The sequence below is a fragment of the Anser anser genome (assembly GCF_964211835.1).
Source record: "Anser anser genome assembly, chromosome: 3".
Taxonomy (NCBI): domain Eukaryota; kingdom Metazoa; phylum Chordata; class Aves; order Anseriformes; family Anatidae; genus Anser; species Anser anser.
The window spans coordinates 49978681-50001302 of record NC_139722.1 but is presented as its reverse complement, the minus strand read 5'-3'; the positions used below and the strand labels follow the sequence as shown (position 1 = coordinate 50001302).

The window sequence follows — 22622 nt, the reverse complement described above, 5'->3', positions numbered from 1 at the left end:
AGCATTTATTCCCAATTCTCCTTTCATCCTGTTCTCCCTCTATTATCTACATTTGTTCCTCCACAGTCCACTTTGATCCCTTCTTCTCCTTGCCTTTGGTCCTTATCTGAAATGCCTCACATAATATTATGAGTCTCTCACAGTCCCAAACTGCTTTTCCTGGCATCTCTTAATGAATCTCACTCTCCTGTAGGCAGGGAGAGCCTCTCTGGTTGACTCATGTCAATAGGTCTCATATCCAGACAATGCCTTCATCATCCTCTTGCAATGGCCCTGAGGGGAACCAAGTCAGGGTTATCTTTGTTCTGATTAAATTATCAGGATTCCCCAGTCTGTTATTATTCCTCTGCTCCTTTCTATTTATGGAGATTATCCTTTAATAACAACATAAAAAAGGAAAGGAATTACATGTGTTACATGAAGTTTCCCCTCTAATAATAATAATATTAGTAAAACATTTTGGGTGTGTGTACTTTCATTCTTTCTTTGCTTCTTTCTATATTGAGCAGAAAAGCATTTTTTTTTTTTTTGCCACTCTTTACATTTCCTGTAAGATCCTTCTTTTGTATTACAATTGTGCTATACTTTGTTTCTAACAAAGAGAATATAATTGTCCTGGTCAGAAGTGAATAATCTGTGAGGAGTGAGATTTTGAGGGCAGGCTAACTGTCACAAACCAGTTGGAATTTTGCACCTCAGACAATTCTGTCAGTTGGGTCGAGATTTAGAATTAATTCTGGTTAGTTTCAACATTTTTGAACCTCAGTGGTTGAAAAAATTGTAAGGTTGAACTTTCCTTTTTACCTTCTTCAGTCACTGCCTACTTTCTTAGAAGAATGTTGCTGTCTAATTTAAATCTGCTGTCAAGATGAAGTACCATGCACAAGTATCTCTTTCTACATTAAGAACCAAGTTGGGGACTTCAGGGGATTTTCTTCTGCTACGGGGCAGCTCAATGGTAGCCTAAGTTATACCCTACAGCCTGGATCAGAAATTAAAAATTGACATACATGTTAATATTCCTTTTTCTTTTTAATTTCTTTCCTTTTTTTTTTTTTCCCCTCACATCTATAGGGGCTAGACTTCCATTCCTGTCTTACTTTCAAGTATAATATACTGGTTTCTGTCAAAAGATACAGTGGCCAAGCTTATGTCCTATGTTGTCAGTATGCCTCATAAACACTTTCTTTCATTATCCAGTGTGGTATTTATTTTATCTATCTATAAAAAGGACAAAGACATAAAGGTAGTATAAGATATACTGAATTTGGTAACTTGTTTTTAATTTTTTATTAGGTAACATATTGCTTTTCTCTGACAAATACTCTAGCTTTGTTCTTTCAATTAAATGTAAACTTGAAAAGATTTCTACATTGTAACTTTATAATTTTTCAAATAAAACAGATAGCTCTTCTCCAAAGTGAATGGGTTCTAAAGTATTAAATATAAAGGGTTCTACAGACGTACTATATTCTTTCTCTCAAACAACAAAGTTCATCTTAATTTTGAATATATAACCCATTTTTATCTGAGTACATCAAAACAACAGTTATTCATGACAGAAGTAATAATGTCATACACACACTTGTGCTATTAACACGTGATAAGTCCTTGTTCAGGGAAATCGTGTTTTCCTACGCCTACATTTGATTTCAATAATCAAACACTGACTCACCAAAAACACTTCAGTCATGCTGCTCTTAGCCTGACATCTGTTTTATTTCACATGTAGTGCCATCAGCACACTGACTGCAGCTTTTTTCCCATGTGACATGTCTTTACAAAAACATAAATTAATTATATGTTCAGTCCTTTTTTTTTTATAGCAGTTATGGTAATAAAATATGAACTCAAAAAAAAAAAAACTCCAAAAAACGCTGTAGAGCCCCAGTCATGCTCTTTTGATGTGTTATATAAATAAGTTGCATTTCAGTAACTGCAACCTCAGTGTTGAATTAACTGGGATTTGTTTCAGGACTGAACATATTCAAATCTATAATATTGTCTGTGTTTAAAAGGAAAAAAAATATTCTAGTAATGAGCAAGGTACTTTCATGTCTCCTAATGAAATTAAAAGTACATAGAGAAAGATTTTGGCTGAATTTATCAAAAATATTTAATTAGGTTAGGAAGCTAAGTTCAATGCTGAGAATGTCTGGTGAAGGTATCCCAAAAAAATTTACATAGGACCTCTTGTAGTGTCTAGCTGCAAAGTATAGCCCCATATCTTTTTCAGGTTTCTTATTCCAAGCTTAAATTATTTTCAGGAGGTTTTTTTTTTTATTGTCTGTAAGTATTTTTTAGCAGCTTTGCATGATTATGGATTTATTTATTCCATATAACAGCTATATAACTTCATGAGAATATAGAAGAGTTGTACAGCTTCAGGTAGATCTGGGTGTTCATTCCAATGCTCTTGAGCTAAAATCTGGCATATTTCTTTCCTGCAGTGTTTCAGCAATAAAATATCCCATACAATTTGTCTTGTCCACTGAAGCAAGCAGCTGTCATGGTTTGAGACTATTTTCTGTCCTTTATTTGTCGGCCCTGCTTTTCTGCCAGAGATTATCCCTTCCTTAGAGCAAATTCAACAGGAACAAATGTATGCGTATGCCTCAGTCGCTGTATCTCAGTGTGGCATGTTACTACAATCCCATCTTCCCTGTTTGCTTGTTTGTTTGTCTGTTTTTTCCACCTCTAAGTGGAGGCTTTTCAGTGAGAACAGAGATTGAAGAAGGAAAGTTTATTAATCTGCAGACAGGGGAATAGCAAATTACTTGTACCACAAACTTCAAAGCAAGCTGTAGTGATATTAACTTCCCAGGAGTGGTTTGTTCAGTCTTTGAGCATTATCGCATGGTCTTCAAAGCCACTTTCTGGTCTCCTTCATAAGCCAGACACAAGAATTACATTCTAATACCCATAATCACAGCATTTTAGGCAGAAAAATTCCAGACTTTCAAGCAGAAAGGTTATGAACAGCTTATCAGTTAAATACCAAATATCTTCAGTTTTGAAAGTTTTTGGCCTCTTATTCAGAGAAAAAAAAAAGGCTAAGGGATATTGGTTTAGTACAACTATGCATCTCTTCTCAGCAAAAAGAATGAAAGCCTATGATCTGAGCTATCAGCCTCCCTGAAAGCTCTTGTCAATTTCTGAACATCTATAAGAAAAATCTTCTCTGTTTGCTTTGTTTAATGTCTGTCTGTCTTTCTTGTTCCCATACAGCACCAATCTTGTAAATGAAATCTCTGAAGTACTCAGACACACTGTGAAAATCAGACATGCTCAGCTTCTCTGCCACAGCTATTTCCAATATCTTAAGGACTGTCTGTGATTACATTATGTATGCATGTGAGGGTTTGCACAATGACAGCCTTAACAAAGTATCTTCCATTTTGCACATATTTTTCTGCATGTCATTCTCCTCTTTGTGCATATTACAAATTCTTGATTTCTTTAATACAGAGCATCAAAACTCATTTTGTTGGACTGCATTCCTGTGAATATCAAAAGGAAATAAAGAACTAGAATAAGTGAAGAATTTTCTTGATTTGACACATGCTAAAGGCTGTGGGGTTTTGTCTGCTAACCATATAAGAAGATGCTTGTTTATGAGAAATTTAAATCTTCTTGATACTGCATAAATCAGAAATTCAATTTGCCAAAAAAGAGATATATGTAAAAATAAATGCCGTAACTTCAGATTTTAAAATACATCCTTGTATAAAATGTGTTCAGTTTTGGGTAGTCATAATATGTTTAGATATATTAATGGTGTTTTACTACTAAGGGCATAAGCAGAACAAGGCTTGTAGAAAAAGGTAGCATTTGTTATTGACCAACTCATACAGTCAGAAAAAATATACCAGCCTTCAGGTATACAAGCCCTTCTTCAAGTCAGAAGCACTGCCATCCAACAGGAGCTGATCTGTAGAACACTGAGTGCGTTCTTTTGGAAGGTCATGTTTTTAAGCATAGTTTGAGCACAGATCACATAGCTTATAATGAATTTAAAATATTCTTACATGGAAGCACTGAACTGAGTACTATTCTTCTCCGCTTCACATTATTGTAGCATCTGATCGATAGTCTGCCTTTCTGTACAGATCAAGTAGCTGATTGTAAACTGTTTTGTTCAATATGCAATACCTAAGCATCAAAGGAACTAACACCTTTTTTGCTGGTGATCAAATGTAAGTTTTGCAGTGTGATCCAAACATATCTTTATTTCTCTAATGCCTCAATCAACCCTCAATGGGTATGCTAAAGTTACGAATGATTTTATCTGTGCCTACAGAATTTGAGGACAATGATGAGCAGCTTCCACCTGAAACTGAACAAGTGTCTCAGGAACAGTCCGGTGATTCTGCAGGTTATAAAGAAGAATCTATTCGTCCAGGTTGGCCTTGTAGCATATATAATCTCTCTTTCTTACTTGTTAGTATCATGAATTGTATCCTTTTCTGCATGTTTTTACTATATTTGAAAAATGAGCTGTAAATATCATTCCTTATTTTTTTTTTTCTTTTACAGAAGTTTATACTGGAACAGTCAAGTTCCAGTTATTTTAACATTTATAAATGCAATTAAAGTCATGTAGTGATCTCCTGTTAAAAATAATGTACCAGGTAGTATGCATTTTGAAAAACAACAAAACCCCACTATTTCCACTGCTGTGTCCAGTCTAAATACAAAATTAATAAATGTGTACAGGGATCTATAGAAATAACAAGTAAAGTGAGGCTTGCTGAAATTCCAGGTTAACATGACATGTCTTCAGAAACCAATGAGTGCTCTTTACAGGATGAAGTGATAAGTAAGGGAAATCAGAAAAAAAAAAAAAGTTAGTAAGTCACTATCATGAATTGTAACAAAAAAAAAAAAGAGAAGGGAGCATGAGGGAATTAAAAAATATATCAGGAAACAAATAAACTGCAGTATTCACAAACAGCTGCATGTGATCTTAATAAATCCCAGTTCTACAGACCACTTTCAAGTTAATATAAATATCCACATTAATCTGAAATGACTAGTCCATTCTCTGCAGCAAGGAATCTTGGGAAAAAATGGGAATGGATGAATTTGAAGTTTGAATGTAAATGATGGAAATATGTTCTGTATTCTTCCTAATCATCCATTGTCTTGCTAATAGCTTTCTAGTTTTCCCATGGAGTTGTGTTTTCTTCTTGTTGGTAGAAGGCACAATTCTACAGCATGTGGAATGCCATAGAGCCATTACCTAATGAAAAGAAATAAGAAATACTATCATAGCTTTCTCTCAAAAAGCATTTTGAAGGCAGCTCATCTTTAATGAGGACGGTCCCTTTTAGTATTTAAAATTAACATTTTAGATTTTATCTATTAGAAGATTTAGAATATATTGAAGTCCAAGAGATAAATAAATCCAGCATAAAACATTTAATGTTAAATAGCAAGATGTTAAATATACATTTTTATGCTTTTTGCGTCACCTCAGTCCTTATGCAGTGGAAAGAGTCAGCTTAATCTGTAGACTAAACAGTTTTTTACCAAACACCATAATTCAGTACACACAATATAAGGTTGCCTACTAAGTACATTTCACTGTGATTAGCTAAAAATTATTTGGCACCATATATTTATAAGTAATAAAAAGTCTTTATTAAACAAACCATAGGATCTGTTTCAAAAGGACAAATGAAAACATGTTCGCAATGAAATATGTATCAGTTTCAAGGAATGAAAATGTCGCTGTTATCCCACATTTTGCCTGTCTGTTTATTTTGATAGTTAAACCCTTAACGAAGAAGCCATGTTAGCTTCTGTTCTCTCTGTCTCAGCTTTGGCAGGGTTTGAGGGGAGGGAAGGACTTTTTCATCTTTTTTGTTGTTGAATATGGACTGAGGGCAGAACAAGTCATATCCCATACCAGCAGAACACTGTAAAAATACATTAAAGCCTCTCCTTCCCCAGTAACTCACTTGGAGAATGTGGGGGCAGAAAGCCTTTGAGGATTGTTTGTTTCTATGGTAACTACATTCAGTAAAAGCAAAAATGACACAGAGCAAAAGAATATGAGAGACTGTGGTATAGACATGCCACATGAAAGCTCCAGATTTAGGGGTGTGGGGGATTGTCTCCTATCACCTCAGTTATAAAGAAAAGAAACTGATTAAGAACAGCACGGTTAGATTGACTGACACCTACTCTACAGGAAATGTTTGGATTTTTAGATCCAGTTATTTTTAAATCATTACTGTATTTTCAAGATATTTTTCTTGATTATGTTTCTTTCCTCTTCAAAAAGCTTTTTGCCCAGTGAATAACCTCTGTAAGCGGAGTATTATAACTTATATATAATAGCAAAGGTGCAGTTGCCTTACTTTAAAGTATTTTCATTATTCTGGGTCCCCAAGACCAAGTTTGAAAAAAGCCGAATGTCAGGGAGGCAATGTTTATTACCATAATGATGTTCAAATACCTGAGTCAATACAAAATAATATTTGGGTTGTAAGGTTTTGGGGTTGTCCCTTTTCCCTAGGAATGTAATCTTTTTTTTTTTCCTTTTGTTACTTCTCCCCTCTTTTAAACATTTCTTCAATTTGCCTGTGTAATCTATTAAAAACTCCCTAAGTATGCAACAATTGCTGTTCGATAAGATTCCTTAAGCAAGAAAGCTCTCTGGTAGAGGTACTATGACTGAATTATGTGTCTAGAGTAGAGAATCAAACCTGGAACATCACAGTTGCTTGTCATCATTTGATAAATGTAGCCTATCAGAAAAGGTACAGCATGAATTGTGAGTGTTCCTGAGATTAAGGTTCATGTGGGAAGACCTCTATTGAGTGGATTTGTTACCATGTTCAATATTCTGTCTCAGATGATGCCACATATTCATTTAAATCCATTATTCTGCCTGTGTATTTTCATGACCTGCTCAGAATTGAGAAGTTTTTAAAGGGCAGGACTCTAAAAGATGCTCTGTCAAATGCTAGATCCAGACAATAAGCATTACCATCTTCCATACATTATTCCTTTGAATAGGTCTGTGGTTCACAAGGCAGCACGTGTGATTTCTACAGTGTGAATGTGCCAGGGATAATGTGCAAAAAGTAGTTAGTGTAGCTTAGTTATTATTGCATCCTTTACTTATTTTCTTGATATCTGTGTTCCTAATGGAATCATCATTACATAATGCATTACTGCTGCCCAGATTGTACAGATTTTACCTGGCTAGATGTCTGTCTTATTTGGAATACATCACTGTAGACTGAAACATAATTAACTATGGCATTTATACAACATATTTTAATGTACATAAGAAGGAAGGTAGTTTCATGTTGCTATTTAGAATCACAGGAGCCAGCAGTGCCATTGCAGAGGATAACTAATGCGATGAGATGAATGTTTAGCTTAGTAAAAAGAAAATGTTTATAAACATTTTCAAGAAAATAATTAATTTCTAATTCAAGATTAAATTATGTGAATTCTGCATGGTGTTTCTGCTTAATGATATGCCCATGTGTGCTTTTGGACTAAAAATCACTCAAATGCAGGGAAGGTTAGCCCCTGAGGTGTCAGTCTAACAATTATATGCTGTTCAAAGCTGTAAAAAGAGGAGAGGAAATGCATTAATTATTCTTTGCTATAAAAGATCACAACAATACTTGCCAAAATGCTTCTTTAACCTATTGTTATTTAAAAGTGGCTCAATTAAAATAAAGTTTTGCCCTTCACCTTAGCGACCGCATGTCAGGAGCTGAGAGCAGTGTACAAAATGGCCACTGGGGCAGAGGGCCATGGCACCAGGGCCCAGTCCCAATGCCCCAGCCAGGGGCACCAGAGCAACCCCAGCCACGGGTGCCTCCCCGGGGACAGGCTGAGGCTGGGCCAGGACATGGGCCCACGAGTGGGCCTGGCTTGACAGAGGCTGGGTCCAGGCAGGGCAGAGCTCTGGGGAGCTGGAGCCTGGCCCTGCTGCAGCCTCAGTGGGGCAAGAGCTGATGGTCCCAGGGTTATCTGGGACCCTGGGCCTGGGCAGGGTTGGGGCGCTCCAGGGGACGGGGAACAGGAGACGGTCAGTGCTGGCAGGGCCCTCAGGTCCTGCATGCAAATTGCCATAGATGGCGAGATATATTTAATATCTGTCTATCATATATAAAATAGAGGTATATGGGGATATTGAATGAATAATAGCTTCAGCCCTGTAAATGGAAGAAGAATAAAATTCTTAAAAACACTGAAGTATCTAGAAATAGTATCTATTTCTAAAGGACTACACCTTAAGACCTAGACTTGAAAGGAGATGTAGGCATTGCAGTTCCTAGAACTGTCATACTAACTTTTAAGTGCTTGCCTTCATAGATGGAATTAAGGGTTAGAGAAATAGGCACGAGTAGCAAACTAGGAAGGGGCTGACCTTACTAAGCCATGAAGGAATGTCAGAAGGAGGAATGTATCTGAAAGCTTGCATCTTTTTTAATTTGGCTGATGACAAAAGAAGAGAGAGTCACTACCTCTATTTCTTTGGCAATTAACTCACTGGAGGCAGGGCACAGGCTTGATTAGTTCTAGAAGACAGCAGTGGCACTTCACAGGTAGCTTAGCCAGGCAAGTCAGAAAAAATTAGTTAGATATGTTCCTTGGCAGCCAGGCACTCATAGCCCCATATCCCAGCTGCTATTAACACTTCTGGATGTTGCTTTAGTTGGTAGCGTGTTAGAGAAGAGTTAGACAGCATCTCCACACGTGCTATTATGTTTAGTCCTATTTTCTCCCAAATACTTCTGATATCTAATCATCGAAATCCACCTACATCGTACTTGGTAATAAAATTTTTTGAGCAGGCTCTATTTTGGAAAATGAAATGTGGCGTTTGTATATTTCTTCAACAGTTTACAATAGAAAATTAAGAAGCATTCAGTTTTGGAAGGAAACATTTTAATTTTCTTAAAGGAGAAAACGATAACAGGGCAGTCTCACTCTTTATGAACCAGAAACACATTTTTTTGAGTTTTCAGGTTGGGGCAAATAAAAAATAAGTTACATTGCTATAATTTCACATAGTGACTATTGGCCTGCTTAATGTCAGGGGTAACTATAAAAACCAGTCAACCAAGCAAAAAACAACCACTTTTTCAATGTTTTCCCTGCTTGCATTTTTAAGAAAACGATCAAAGCTTTTAACATACAAGCATTAAGTAAGGCTTTCAGTTTTAGTAATCTCTCTTTTTTTTTTTTTTGGTGTAGGAAGTTATATAAAGAAAAAAGGTAATAGAAGTCCCCTTTTAAAGGCATTTTTTGTTGTTGTTGTTGTTTTAAAATGGTGAAATTTCATTGGAATGGGCTGACACTAATGTTGCTCGTGTCAAAGTCTGTTCCTACTCTCAAAACAGGACAGAAACACAAGGAGGAGGGGAAAATTATGGCAAAGTAGAAATCCACTCTGTTCCCTGTTCAAGCTCTTCCATGCAGCTTCACTTCTGGCAAAAGACAAACACAGCATACAGCAAGGTTATAGTAATATCAGGTCATTACAGTCATTGGTCTCAACTTCTTTTCTGTCTGTGAGCTAGAGAGTGATGTCAGCCTTGTTAAGCAGAACACAAAAGAAAAATGATAGGAGAAAGAAGATAATCAGGGCTGAAAATGGTGGGAGGGCAAGGAAGGGGAACAGTAGCAACAACACACTGCAGCTGCTGGAGGCTGTGGTATGGTACAGACAGGGAGGTGATGATGCTATCTAGGCACCTCTGTACCTTCTAGCTGAGACAGAACTTTGTACCAGGACTTTCAGGACCTAGCAAGGTCTACATGGATATGAAATGCTGCCCTACAAACTGATGAGTTTCTCCTTCTCTGTTGATGTATTCTCCTGCTGTCAATAAGAAGTTTTTAATTACCTCTGGCTTTTTCAGCAAATGGATGGTGTTGCAAGCAGCTCTCTCTTTATTATTTTGCTCACCAACTGTAACTTATTTGGTGTAGCACCGTACACGAAGTTTTTGTCATATTTGTCATGCATAGTACCTTGAATTTCTTATTTAAATCAATGCATTTTTTCAATTTCTAACTTTTGTTTACTTTTCATGAGAAAGCATTATGAGACAGGCTTGGACAATCTTAAACATTTGCAAGTATAAATTCCTGCACAACTTATTTAAGAGATTGTCTTTTCTTTCCTTTACTCATTAAGCTGTGTTGTATGCAGACATGGCTTCATTAAAATTAATTTTTTTGTGAGTTCCTCAGTTTAAGTTTCCACAGAGGGAAGCCTTGATATATACTTTTTCTTCTATTTTATTTATTTATTCATTTTGTATTATTATTGTTATTATTATTATTGTTGTTATTATTATTATTATAGTACTCCTTGTCCAAGAGTATATTGTCTGGGCACATGGTATCTACATTCACAGTCTTTTTCCTCGTATACCTATAGATGACTTCTGGCCTCCAGAGAAAGGGGTTATACTTTTGCATCTCATTATTGGCACTTCTTAAAATTACTCCATATGTACATACATCTGTAGTGTTTCATAGCACCGGTATTTGGGTTCAGTAGGTTGTTGGTTTAGGGATAAGTCATTTCTTAAAATGCTTTTGTCTACTGAAGTAAGAGTATTCTTAAGATCCTTGTAAGTGCTTAGCTGAGAAAGTGCAGAGGGAACAACAGCACACTAAGTCATGATCCAAGAACACAGTAAAACTAGGCTGCTGCTACTTGCTGGGTGTTGCTAGTAGTGTAAGAGAAGCTGTTCCTGATAAACCTGTAAATAGCACAGTATCTTTCAAATATGATGCAACTATTTTATTGGGGGGTGCAGGGGGGGACACGGACGGGACCTTGAGCCCTCAATACATGCATGTTCTCCCCATATTCAGTAGGATAAATAGGGGAGATAACTCTTTCTTCCAGGACAGTGTGTTATCACAGTAATTTTATCACGCTGATCCATTTTGTTGGGAAAAAAAATGTATCAACAGATAACTAAATGAGAATTAGTGGAATTTAAAAGCAACTTATAAAATTGAAGAAGTTCCAAGCATTATTTTGTTTTCTGTTTTTACAGTTATTGTCAATAACATAATGAGGAGAAAAAGACTTTTTCTCTGAAATCGGCAGAGGTTCCCTTATGATATTCATGATATTGTGATATTTTGAGTTCATATATAGTGCATAATTTATGCCATTATCTGTTAAACTTTAATTTTTCTTTACATATGTATGACCAAATTGTCTCTGAATATGTAGCAGATCACCTCCAAGTTAATTTCTGTGTGTTAACAGCAATGCACAGTTGAAAAGATGGATTCATAACTACTAAGTGTCCTGGTTTAGTGATTAAATCAGCTTGAAAGTCAGAAATAAATTCCCTCTTTATTCTGTCACGGATTTGGTTTTGACATTGAAAGTATTCCAGTTCTCTAAACAAAGAGATGTAAATATCAAGCTATTTAACACCCAGTTCTGTTTCATGTTACAGCAAAAGGGTGTTAGGTGTATCTGCAGAGATTAAACCTTAGGTATTCAGGAATCAAGACATTTCCACTACAGATCATTTTTTAAAAGGTGGATCATAATGTCAGTGTACCTGTCTTGCCTCGTTTGTTAGTTACGGTTAGAAGGGTCATTTGTAATTTGTTTAATAACTCTTATATTGCATGTTTACGATTTATCAATTTAGGATTTCAGTCTTTGATAGCACCCTCATATCCTGGATATTTACACTGAAGTGAACTTCTCTGTTTAGTCTCTCTTCTTTTTCCCTTCTCTAAATCTTCTATTTTCTCAGCAATGTTGGCATGTTGATCTTTATATATCTATGTACCTCTGTTTAAGTAAATGAAAGTTTGATTTATTAACATGTATATGGTGAGATCTTGTGCAGGAGAGGAAAAACACCTAGTAATGTGCATTATACTTATATTCACATAAACAGAACATACTCCACTTGAAGAAGAACAGATACCTAGCACGCAACCTGAGCAATCCACTATGTCTTTAGTAACTGAACCTGAACCAGGTTAGAACATTAAGTTTCTTTGCAGTGTGTGCTAGTTTTCTTATTCTTTATTTCTTCCTATATTGACACATTCTATGTGAGGTATGACCATATGGATAGTCTGTCAAAAACTGATCATCGTTAAATCATAATTTAAAATTATTATATATATTGTATTTTGCTATGCAGAAAAAGCCATTATATTTATCTGTGTGCTGATTTAAATAACCATATGCAAATTTAGTTAAGTAATTGAAACTTGTCTGTGTTCCTGGAAAAGAAGCATTAGTATATAGTACTTCAACAAAATGAATCTGGCATTTTCAAAGTATCTTCTTAAACTAGTGATATAATAATTTATAATTAGAAGAGGAAAAAAAAAAGCATTAGGGAAAAATTATACCACCATATCTGACGAAAATAAAAATTATCTTAAAGCATAATGATACTGACTTAAATGCAAAGTATTTTAGAGGAACATTGCCTTCTATATATGATTTGATTTTCAGAAATTGTGCTACCTGAATTTGAAGAGGATGATTTTCTAGATATACCAGAAATGGAAATAATTAAAAAGAAGATTGACCTTTTCATGAATGACTGGCAAGTAGTGGAGTCAGAAATCAAGCACTCATCTCAAGTTCAGGTTGTTGTTTTAGAGATTGCTGAGCAAACTCCAGAAAGTCTGCTTAATCAAATTGTTCTGGTTATGGAGGGTAAGTAATTTTTTTTATGTGATTTACATTTAACTTACCAAGAGGGATTTTGGAGAGCTTGTATGATGAACTGGGGAGAGGTTAAACTCAGTTCTATCTTATGCACATGTAGGTAAGCTGAAAAGCACGCTAACAGCTTTCCAGACCTTGGAAGAGTGGGGAATATATGTATTTGAAATACATATACAGGCATACAAATAGATACATAACAGCTCCCTAAACACTCTGATGTCATATTTCCCTAGTCACTTCCTCTGTGTTTTTCTGCCAGGATACCTGTATGAGAAATGGACAGATAATACAGGTCCACTAATGTACAGTATTCATTTAAGTCAATGAGACTTTCGGTGTGTGTAATAATCTACCCACCTGCATAAACTGTTTCAAGACTGAATTTTTGCAGTGTTAATATTTTTATGGCAAATACACTTTCTTAACCCAAAAGCTCAAATCTCTAACAATTTTGAGTACTGGGTAAATAATATTAGTAATACATTTTTCCTGTAGTTACTCCAATGCAAGTGTTTTGTTAACCAAAACATCTATTATGCTAGCTTCATAATCAAATAAAATTTGACTGATGACTTTTGCCAACAAACAATATGAAAGAAACTGTTGCAAACATTAATGCCATTATCTGCATGTGTTTGTATAATACTTTCACACTAGGAGATCCTATTGATAATACTAATTTACTTCAAAAAAAAAAAAGTAGCAATTTCATTATTGGAAGAATCAATACATTAATATATATTTACTTCATACGTCTGGGAAAAACATTTTGTTCTATCAGTAGGAGAAATGGAATATACAGTTGGCATGATTTGCTTCCACATATGTGCTTACTTTTATGGACACAGAGAATTTATTTTGACATAGCCAAATGAAAAATATTGAAACAGAAGAAAATTAACCTTTTCAGAACCTTTTAAATATCATGGTTGGGAGTTATCTGCTGAAGACTTAGATGAGGAAGCAGAAGACCTGGTTGCTGAAGTGGAAGCTGAAGAAGAAAATGACATTGCAGAAGAGCAAAACGAAGATGAAGAAGTAAGCATGCTGGTTTTGTCCATTTATCATCTGATTTTAATTTATTTTCAGTTTGAGCAGTATCCCAGAGAAATCGGTTTCTGCACCTGATTTTGTGTGATCCAGTTGAAGCTGTCTTACAGAATAAATGTAAGCACATGCTTCAAGAACAGTTTCATTGTATTCCCGTGTTCTGGCTGATAGTACTTTTATTCCAGCAGGAAGCATAAATACCCCATGCTAATAGACAGAATGAATGTAGCTTTTTTTTTTTTTTTAATGGTATAGAGGGGTTTTATAAAAAGAATTTCCCAAATTTAACAGCACAAAGTATCTATGTGCTGTACTGGAACAGTATTAAATAGATTTTTTTGAATGTAATTTTATTGGATAAATAGATTTCATACTACCAGCTCTCACTGATTTTCTGAAGAGGTCTACTTGCTTTTTAACATTTAGAAGCAACAGAAAGTGAGTTTCAGGAACACTGCAGGAAAAGATATTATCATAGATACTTCTAACCTAATTTTAGTATTCAACAGCTGGCTATGGTATTAACATTTGAAATTTAAAATGGTCCTTCTTTTGTCAATAATTGTCTCACTAGATTGGATAGTTTGTTTTTTGAGTGAATCTAAATAGTGCATATTTTTGTAAACTTATACTCAGCTTATAAAGTGTTTTGAGAATACCATTCTCATTCAATGCTCAGGTGACATTTTCGATATTACTTGTTCTAATCTACTTGCTCTGCTTAATCTGAGTGAACTACTTAAACAATTTTTGAAAAAATTCATAATCTTTTCAGGATGAAGAAAAAGCTAAGGAAAAGAAAAGGCACATGGGAGATACAAAACACTTTTGTCCAGTCAGTCTGAAAGAGAATTATGTCCTTTATCCAGGACTCTCTGAACTTGCAGCTAAATATCAAGAAAAGATTTATTATTTTTCAAATCCTGAATACAGAGAGAAATTTTTGAAGAACCCTGAGGAGTATGTGGCTCACAATGAACCAATACAAGTGAGAACCTTTAAAAATATTTGAAGCATATAATAACAAATTATAATCACTATTTTCCATTTCCGTTTATAATTGTTTATCATTACTGATTTTTTCTAATTAATGATTTGTATATCCCACAAGTCCCTGAAACAAATAAAACATGTTGCTTCCTTAGTAACTTTATGGTGTACATTTGAATTAACACATTGTTTTGATGATGCAGATAAAGCAGAAAAGAGAAGATCTTAAGGGCATACAATAATCACATGATGTAAATAATAAATCACAAATATTATTTTTCTAAGTGTTTTTTTTTGTTGTTGTTGTAATTGGAAGAAGGGTAAAAGAAGCGCGTATTTACCAGAATTATCTAATGGGTTTTCATTTTTACTTAGTGGCATCATGTGCTGTAGTGTATTTGTTTGTATTTCTAGAGAGTGGGTCATCTGTTTGGAATGGTAGCAGAAGACCTGGAAAAATTAAAATGCAAAATCTGACTGGTTTTTAGGCAATTTTATAATGATATTTTGGAACTGAAAAACAGTAGGAGATGCACTGTGGAGTCCAAATTATTTTAAAATATTCATTTTTTTTCCTATAGGCTCCTCCCTTAAGGGTGTGCTTACTGGGGACTCATGGAGCAGGTAAAACCACTTGTGCACGATGGCTAGCAGACAAATTCGGTATTTTCCATATTCAGTTTGAAGAATATCTGCAGGAATTGCTCTTACCCAAAGTTAAAGAGAAAATTGGGCCTGATTTTGATGAAGAACCTGAAGAAGATGACGATAAAATGCTAATTCTATCACAGGAACTGGAAGACTTCTCTCAGATTATGACTAAAACTGAAAATGAAGAAAACAAACAGGTAATAATCTGAACTTTTCTGTGTCTGTACACAACATAACCATTTTCAGACCAGACTAGCAATTACCTATAAAACTCTTGCTAGGTAAAAAGTGCTTATGTTAAATTATTTACTTGATAAAATTTGGGAATAACAGTTCTTTCCAATAAAACAATACACATATTGACTGTGTTTTCTTATGAGTGCCACAAAGATTCTACCAAACATTTATAAGAATTATGTATAGTTGCTTTTTTGTTGTTGTTTTGGTTTGTCTTTTTTTTTTTTTTCAAAATACTAGAGTTACTAAATGGGAGAAAGGAAGACAAATAGAGAAAAAATTAAGGTCAGAATAATAATGGGAAGGTATGGTTTTCTTCAAGTACTTATAATCTGTAAGTTCAGGCTGGCACACGTACACTAATTGCACAGAGTTTAGAAATGTTCAACAGCAGTGTTCTGTGCACTGTCTTGGGGCAAAAAGAATGGAATGCTTAACCACCCTTTCAGTCTGACCACTCCATGTCAAAAAGTCAGAAATATTTCAATGTTCATACCAGAGTAAGCTATGGTTTTGGGTTTTTTGTATGTTTGTTTTTGATATGTTTTATTATCTGGATTGTACTGTTGTCTTTCATTCACTTATTGTCAGAGGAGTTTCTAAACAGAAAAAAAAATTCTTAGGTAGATAAAATGTGCCGTATAGTTAAAAAAAATGTTTCAAATAGCTGGATAGTCATGATACTTGTAAAATAATTCATGAACGATAGTTTTCAGGAAATTGGGTGTTTTCCTTAACAAGTTTGAATAGTGACTGTAAATTGTTATATATATGCATTCTAAAACCTCTCTCATCCCCAAACAATAAAAATTTATGTTTAGCAATAATCATTTACATAAATGTTTACCAGAAGACAACAATTTCTTTTATTATGCAGTAATATACTGGGAAAAAAATGCAAGGCTTCAATGTCGATGATTTTTTCTTTAGACAGCAATGGATATGATAAAAGCCTTTATTGTGTAAAGAAATCACTACACGCAGGTATGCAACATAAAGATCTTTCAAAAATGCATAGTACAAGAAAATTGAAAATCTACCTTCTAGACAATACAAATAAGGTTTTATCCAACTCTCAAAGCTTCAGGAAGAAAGAAGTTTCTGCATCACATTCCAAGAGCCATTTTTTTGCGCTCCTGATAGCTGTCATGTTTTTTCATGTTACTAGTCATCAAAGACTTTCAAAGAGATCCTAGTACAGAATCTAATGAAACATGCAGGAGGGGAAGCAGGCTATGGAGGAGGCATACACACCATCATCCAGGCATGGGATTAGGAAGTTAAGCAATCATTGGGAGTTGAAACTAGTGAAGGGTAGAAAGAAGGATATTTACAGGAACAGCAGCAGCAAAAGGAAGACAAGGAAAATCGGAGTCTGCCTTTGAATGGGACAGGTGGCCTTTTTATGAAAGATACTGAAAAGGCTGAGATGCTCAATGCCTTCTTTACTTTGGTCTTTACACGTAGTCTAGTCTGTAGCCTTCTAGGTCTCAGTGCGAATAGGAAAGCATGCATAAATAGTGGTACTACACACAGCAGAGTAGGATCAAATTAGTGATTGTTTATGGAATCTGAACATACATAGTTCAGTGGGACTGAATGGAATACATTCTCAGGTGCTTGAGGAAGCTGCCAAAGGTTCATTCAAGGCCACTTTCTGTTGCCTTGAAAAGTGGGGTAGGGAGGGGTCCCTGATAACTGGAAGATAGTGTTCCTGATGAAATAATACAAGAGCAGGTAATATTGAAAGCAAATGCCTCAACACAGATGGAGTACTGATCAAATCATGGATGTCAGAACAAAATTTCAGGTTTTCATCAGTTAAATCTAAGAGGAGGTTATTTTGGCAAGTCTATTTACAACTTGATCATCACAGCCAAAAATATGGCAAATGTCCTTGGCACTGATGTTTATGGCTGGCTCTCAGTCAGCATTATTTTTTTATATTATTTTTTTGGCACCAAGACAATGTTTTACATTGATGCACTTCTGCTAGTATTTTTTTTTCCTCATCAGCTTTTTATCCCCTGGTAAACAAAATTCTTCTACATTAGTATTTTTTTTCTCAGACTTGCTGTAAAGTGCTTTATCTGCTGGCATGACCAAAATACAGCTGATATAATTGCAGTTCACTTTAGAAACCTGTTCATAGCTCCATTCATAGGCCAACACTGTAGGGCATAGTTTCCAAGATCATGGACTGCCTAAGCATTTCTCTGGGTATGATTACCACCAGATTGTATGATTATCCTGTTTTCCAATGACCCACTACTTCTCCTCAAATCCTTGAAGTATATCTCTTGAAGCTCCAGGTAAAAGTCAATTATAATATTCAAAGCAAAAATACTACAAGGCAAACAAAACACAGCATTCAGTCTGGGGAATTTAGCAAGCAAATATTATTGTGGTGGTTTTAGTGTGTCAACGAAGCCCTTGCGGCTTTAACCAGTCTGGAGAGCCAATGACCTATTTTTCACATGGCAACTTTCTCCTTACAACTACCAAAACACTGGGTGCTCTTTTCTGTACCCAGAATACACATCTCAATAATTTTATCAAATACAGGTGCATTTTCAACACCACATCTACAGTGATGTCAGTGACACATTTTTATATGCGTTTTGCTGTTTCTCCCACTTCACACAGTTCTTTCAAGACGTCTTTGTGGCTACCACTCTGTCTTCTTAGGTATCTCTTATGCCATATTACCATCTTTTAATATATACCCTGTGTCTGGCAATAGAGGAAATATTACTCAAACACACACTTCATTAGACCTGTGGCTTCCAGCATTTTCTCAGGTTCTTTAGGCTACATTATCAGAATCAATGTCAGCCATAAGAATTCTTATTCAAATTTGTCCTTGTGGCAAGCAGCTCCCTACCACCATTTTGAGGGTTCCTGAACCACCTTGGATCCTTTTGTTAGTGAGGGTTATTGCTTTATTTACTGGCAGGTCATGCTAACAAATTCTTGAGCAATTTAGGTTGATGTGACTACCTACGATGAGGAAAGTACAGCAGAACTTTATAATGAATTCCCAAGAGAATTTCAGGGGACAACATAAATTCATTTGCTGAAAGAGACAGAGGAATACCTAGCTGCATGTTAAGTTTTATCTCTAGGTGACTTTGGATGCAAGTTAAGTGGATGTTTCATGGCCACTGGCATTAAAAGAAAACTCATTTAGCAGCATCTTCTTAAACAAATATAGATGACTTTTTGGAAGTGAGATTTTTATAGAAGTAGAGCAGAAAAGGTATTGCATTTGTTAAAGGATACCAGACAGATTTCTCAGTTATGAACTTGGCCATTCTGTTTTCAGGTGAAAAAAATCTCAACTAACTAGAAAATAATATTTTCCTCTGTGAAATATTTCCATGAAAAGTTAATATTGCAGCTGAGTAACAAAGATATCTTTCTGGCTTCTAATGTCTATACTTCCAGTATATTTTTAAAAGTATGTATTTTGACATTGTGACTGATATAAACTAATGCAGGATTATCAACTTATATCCTCTTGTCATTCCTTTTTACTGCAGTGTGTCAGGAAGCCATTCCTCACCCATATCAATCTCACATTCTGAAAAAATATTTTTGCATAAAATCTTAAAAGCTAGATTTTGTATTGAATGCTCAGCATTTGACTAGTCATTAATAACACTACTGCTTTGTAGAACAATGTTATCTTTGTGATATCTGGTCATGTGCCCATACTCAGTAATCCTACATACCTTTCTTTGACATCTTTCTTCTGATTACGTCAAAAGCTGAAAATTGCTCTTAAAAAGTAAAAAAAAAAAAAAAAAAAAAAACACATCTGATGTAAACCAGTGTAGTCTTCCAGCATGAGAACATGTAAAACTAAGTGGAAAGCTTCCTGTAGGCAATTAGGAGAAAAAAAAAAAAAAAGACAATTTCAGTTTCTATTCCTCTGAATTGAGCCTATGTATAATTAAATATTTAACAATTGTGCTTGGTTTAGGTTTCATACAGCAGTGATTTTGAGCTTGTCATGCACTAGCTTAAAATACTTCCACTTTTGCCTGTTGAATAATGTATATGTTTCTGAGAGGTTTATCTAAGATGTTTCTATTAGTGAAGAACTTAATTCTATCAGGACACTTGGATTTCTAACAGAACCTCCATCTGTTCTCTTGTCATCTTGCTAATTTTACCACTTTTCAATGAAAACTGTACTTTTTCACCACCCCTGAAGTATATTTTATCAGTAAGATGAATTCATTAATTTTCATGAATTCTATTTCATGTGAACAGCAACATTGTGAGCGTTCAACTCAAGTGCATGATAATTGTGATATCCAACCTCCTTGCCAAACAATGACAGCATTACATTTTAGTTAACATTTTAGTTTCTGCCCAGAGCATACATTAGAAGCAAATCTCCTATTTGTTCCCACCTTTTCAGTTCACGTAGAGCAGTTTCAGAGTACATGAACTGAATTCATCTTGAATGAAGCTAAACACAACAACACACTTCAGAAACATGCCTAATGCATTTCATCTGCTAATGGATGTTCAATCCACAAGGCCAGATCAGAGCTAGGTTTAGGTACTACACCTAACAGCTGCACCTTTGGGACCAGCTTTTAGAGCAAGCACCTCGCTGCATTATCTGCAGGCAGCCTTCAGGCTGTTTATGAGGCAGCCATTTGGACAATAATGGAAATTAAAGGTGAGAAGACATCAAAATATACTGTACTCATGGCCACCTTGGGCACTGCTCTTGGAGAGTCATGTCAATGTAGCCCATGGGACCTGTGCTTTGTAAAGCTAAATTATTATGCGATGTTGTGCTACAATTTTTGTTGTCTTTGTTGTTATTTTAATACAGTTACCATGTGCAATTAATGAAACTATGATGTATTTTCTAAGTTTCTGAGGCCCACTTTTACATCTAGTGCTTCTAAATGATGAACTGATTAATGCCAGTTAGGAGCAGATGCCATACTCAGTTATGGGAAAGCTAACCCCTAGTATAGCCAGCACCAAGTTTGTGCCTTTCAGGTTGATAGAAAATTGCCCAAACTCTAGGGAAATGTCCAACCTCAAGCATGTAGAAAATAACCCACAAGTATTCCAGGCATTAATTTTATGTATAATGTAGTACAATGAAATGTAGCAAAGGAGTTTAGTTTGTTTCTGCTGGATTAAGTCAAAAGAAGACTGTAACCAGTGCCTTATTTAGTCAAAAAGAACAGCAGCTCTCTCAGGTAGATCTTTTTTCTTTCTGTTTTGTTTGTTTGTTTTCATTCGTTGTGGATTTTCTTTATATAAAGGAAGTGAAGTTAACTGACGAGGAAGAAGCAATCAAAGCAAATCTAATGGATTCTGAGGCATTGCCTCCAGAAGTACTTGATAACATTGTCCTTGACTGGTGGAATAAAGAGCCATTCCGGTAACTGTAATTAGATTCTCTGTTTCTTTAATTAATCTTAGGAAGTATATCATCCACTGTGTCCACAAATACAAAAGTGCTGTGACAGATGTTACCAAAATAATGCTTGGGGCATGTTCTCTTTGAGAGCAGTGGCTAAGAAGTACAGGTTTTAGAGTCACACAAATAATACTGAGGACACTATTTATTTATTTATTTATTTTAAAGTTATTTTAAAGTAACTTTTTATCTCTGCACATTAAAACGTCAGAAGAAATAAATGCAATAGTACAACAATTAAAATATAGTGTTGTATCACTTTTACGTTGTGAAGTTAATACGTGAAAGTAATTTTTAAATTTTATTATTATAAGAGAGTTAAATTATTTTTTTTCAAATTCACTGCAGTTTCTCTGTGATGCACTTTAAACTACATTGTATAATGATAAATATCTCTTTTTTCAATTAGGTCCACAGGCTTTATACTAGATGGTTTTCCTCGTACTTTAGATGAAGCCCAGTATTTGTCAGAACGAGGACTCTGTCCTGATGTTGCAGTTTATATTAATGTAGAAGAAAATGACATTATTGACCGTCTTTTTCCTCCACGTCTGAAAAAATGGAAAGAAAGACGGAACAAAAAAATGGAAAATAAAAAGAAACTGAAAGACCTGAAAGCAAAAATAAGGGTAGGTTTTTAGTTCTGTCTACTTTTTTTTCAATTTCAGGGGCACAGGTCTGAAGACAGATTCTAAAACTTCCAAAGTAGTGAAGAGCACACAGAAGAACAGATATAGGAGCCAGGAGACACAGCTCCCCACATTCACAGCATTCCCAGATTCATCATTGGAACCAAAAAGAATTCATGGCTCCTTTTCTCCTCTGCCCCTTCCACATTAGCACAGCCTGCTGCAATTAACTCATGCAGGAGTGTAGATATCTGGTAGACCAAGCAAAGTAACTGTTCTGCTGGACACCTGGCAGTGCGACAGCATGCCAAACATCTAGAAGTCCTGGACAAAAGGCAACTACGTGGGGTGAGGGAATATTACCATAAAAAATCAAATACGCAGCTCTAGTACAGTGCTGCTGTTGTATCCCGGCTTCCCTGAGCATGTGCTGTTGTGTTGATCTGTATCTTCCATAGGCTTACTTCATAGGTACTGCATGGTGCATGTGCCTGTGTTTCTAACCATGGCACTGCACAGAACTGCAGTAGCACTAAGCCACACTCTCAGTGTTGTTGCAGCTACACAACCTCACATTTGAACAAAGCTGTGCCTATTACTGAATAGGTTACAAATGACTTGAAATTGAAACTTCTATGCAGACATGTACAATCCGTGCAAGATATTCAGGGTTCCTAACTTTCTATAAAAGGAAGATATATTACTTCACATGTACTTTCAAAAAAGGTCCAAATATTTGTTACTACAGAGCAGCTAACACACAGCATGTTGGTACAATGGAGTTTGGGACAAGACCCATATGGTACCAGTAAGCTACATTAGCTGCTTGTTCCAGAGGTTGGCTCTGAGAATGCATATAATCTTGCATGATAGATCACAAAATCATTGTTGA

At 35.4% G+C, this 22622-nt stretch overlaps 1 protein-coding gene across 3 annotated transcripts in view; it reads left to right on the top strand.

The window, feature by feature from the left end:
• Positions 1-22622, top strand: part of AK9 (adenylate kinase 9) — a gene marked incomplete at its 3' end in the record, with an annotated part of 72905 nt that overhangs the window by 29371 nt on the left and 20912 nt on the right. For 2 of the 3 annotated variants that reach the window (XM_083831855.1, XM_083831856.1), the window contains 7 exons: positions 4301-4402; positions 12497-12703; positions 13626-13753; positions 14541-14753; positions 15337-15603; positions 20944-21062; positions 21511-21730. In XM_083831855.1, coding sequence (XP_083687981.1) covers positions 4301-4402; positions 12497-12703; positions 13626-13753; positions 14541-14753; positions 15337-15603; positions 20944-21062; positions 21511-21730 — 1256 coding nt within the window. Of the gene's footprint in view, positions 1-4300; positions 4403-11924; positions 12009-12496; positions 12704-13625; positions 13754-14540; positions 14754-15336; positions 15604-20943; positions 21063-21510; positions 21731-22622 lie in introns of all 3 variants that reach the window. The other variant, XM_083831854.1, reaches the window with a different exon arrangement.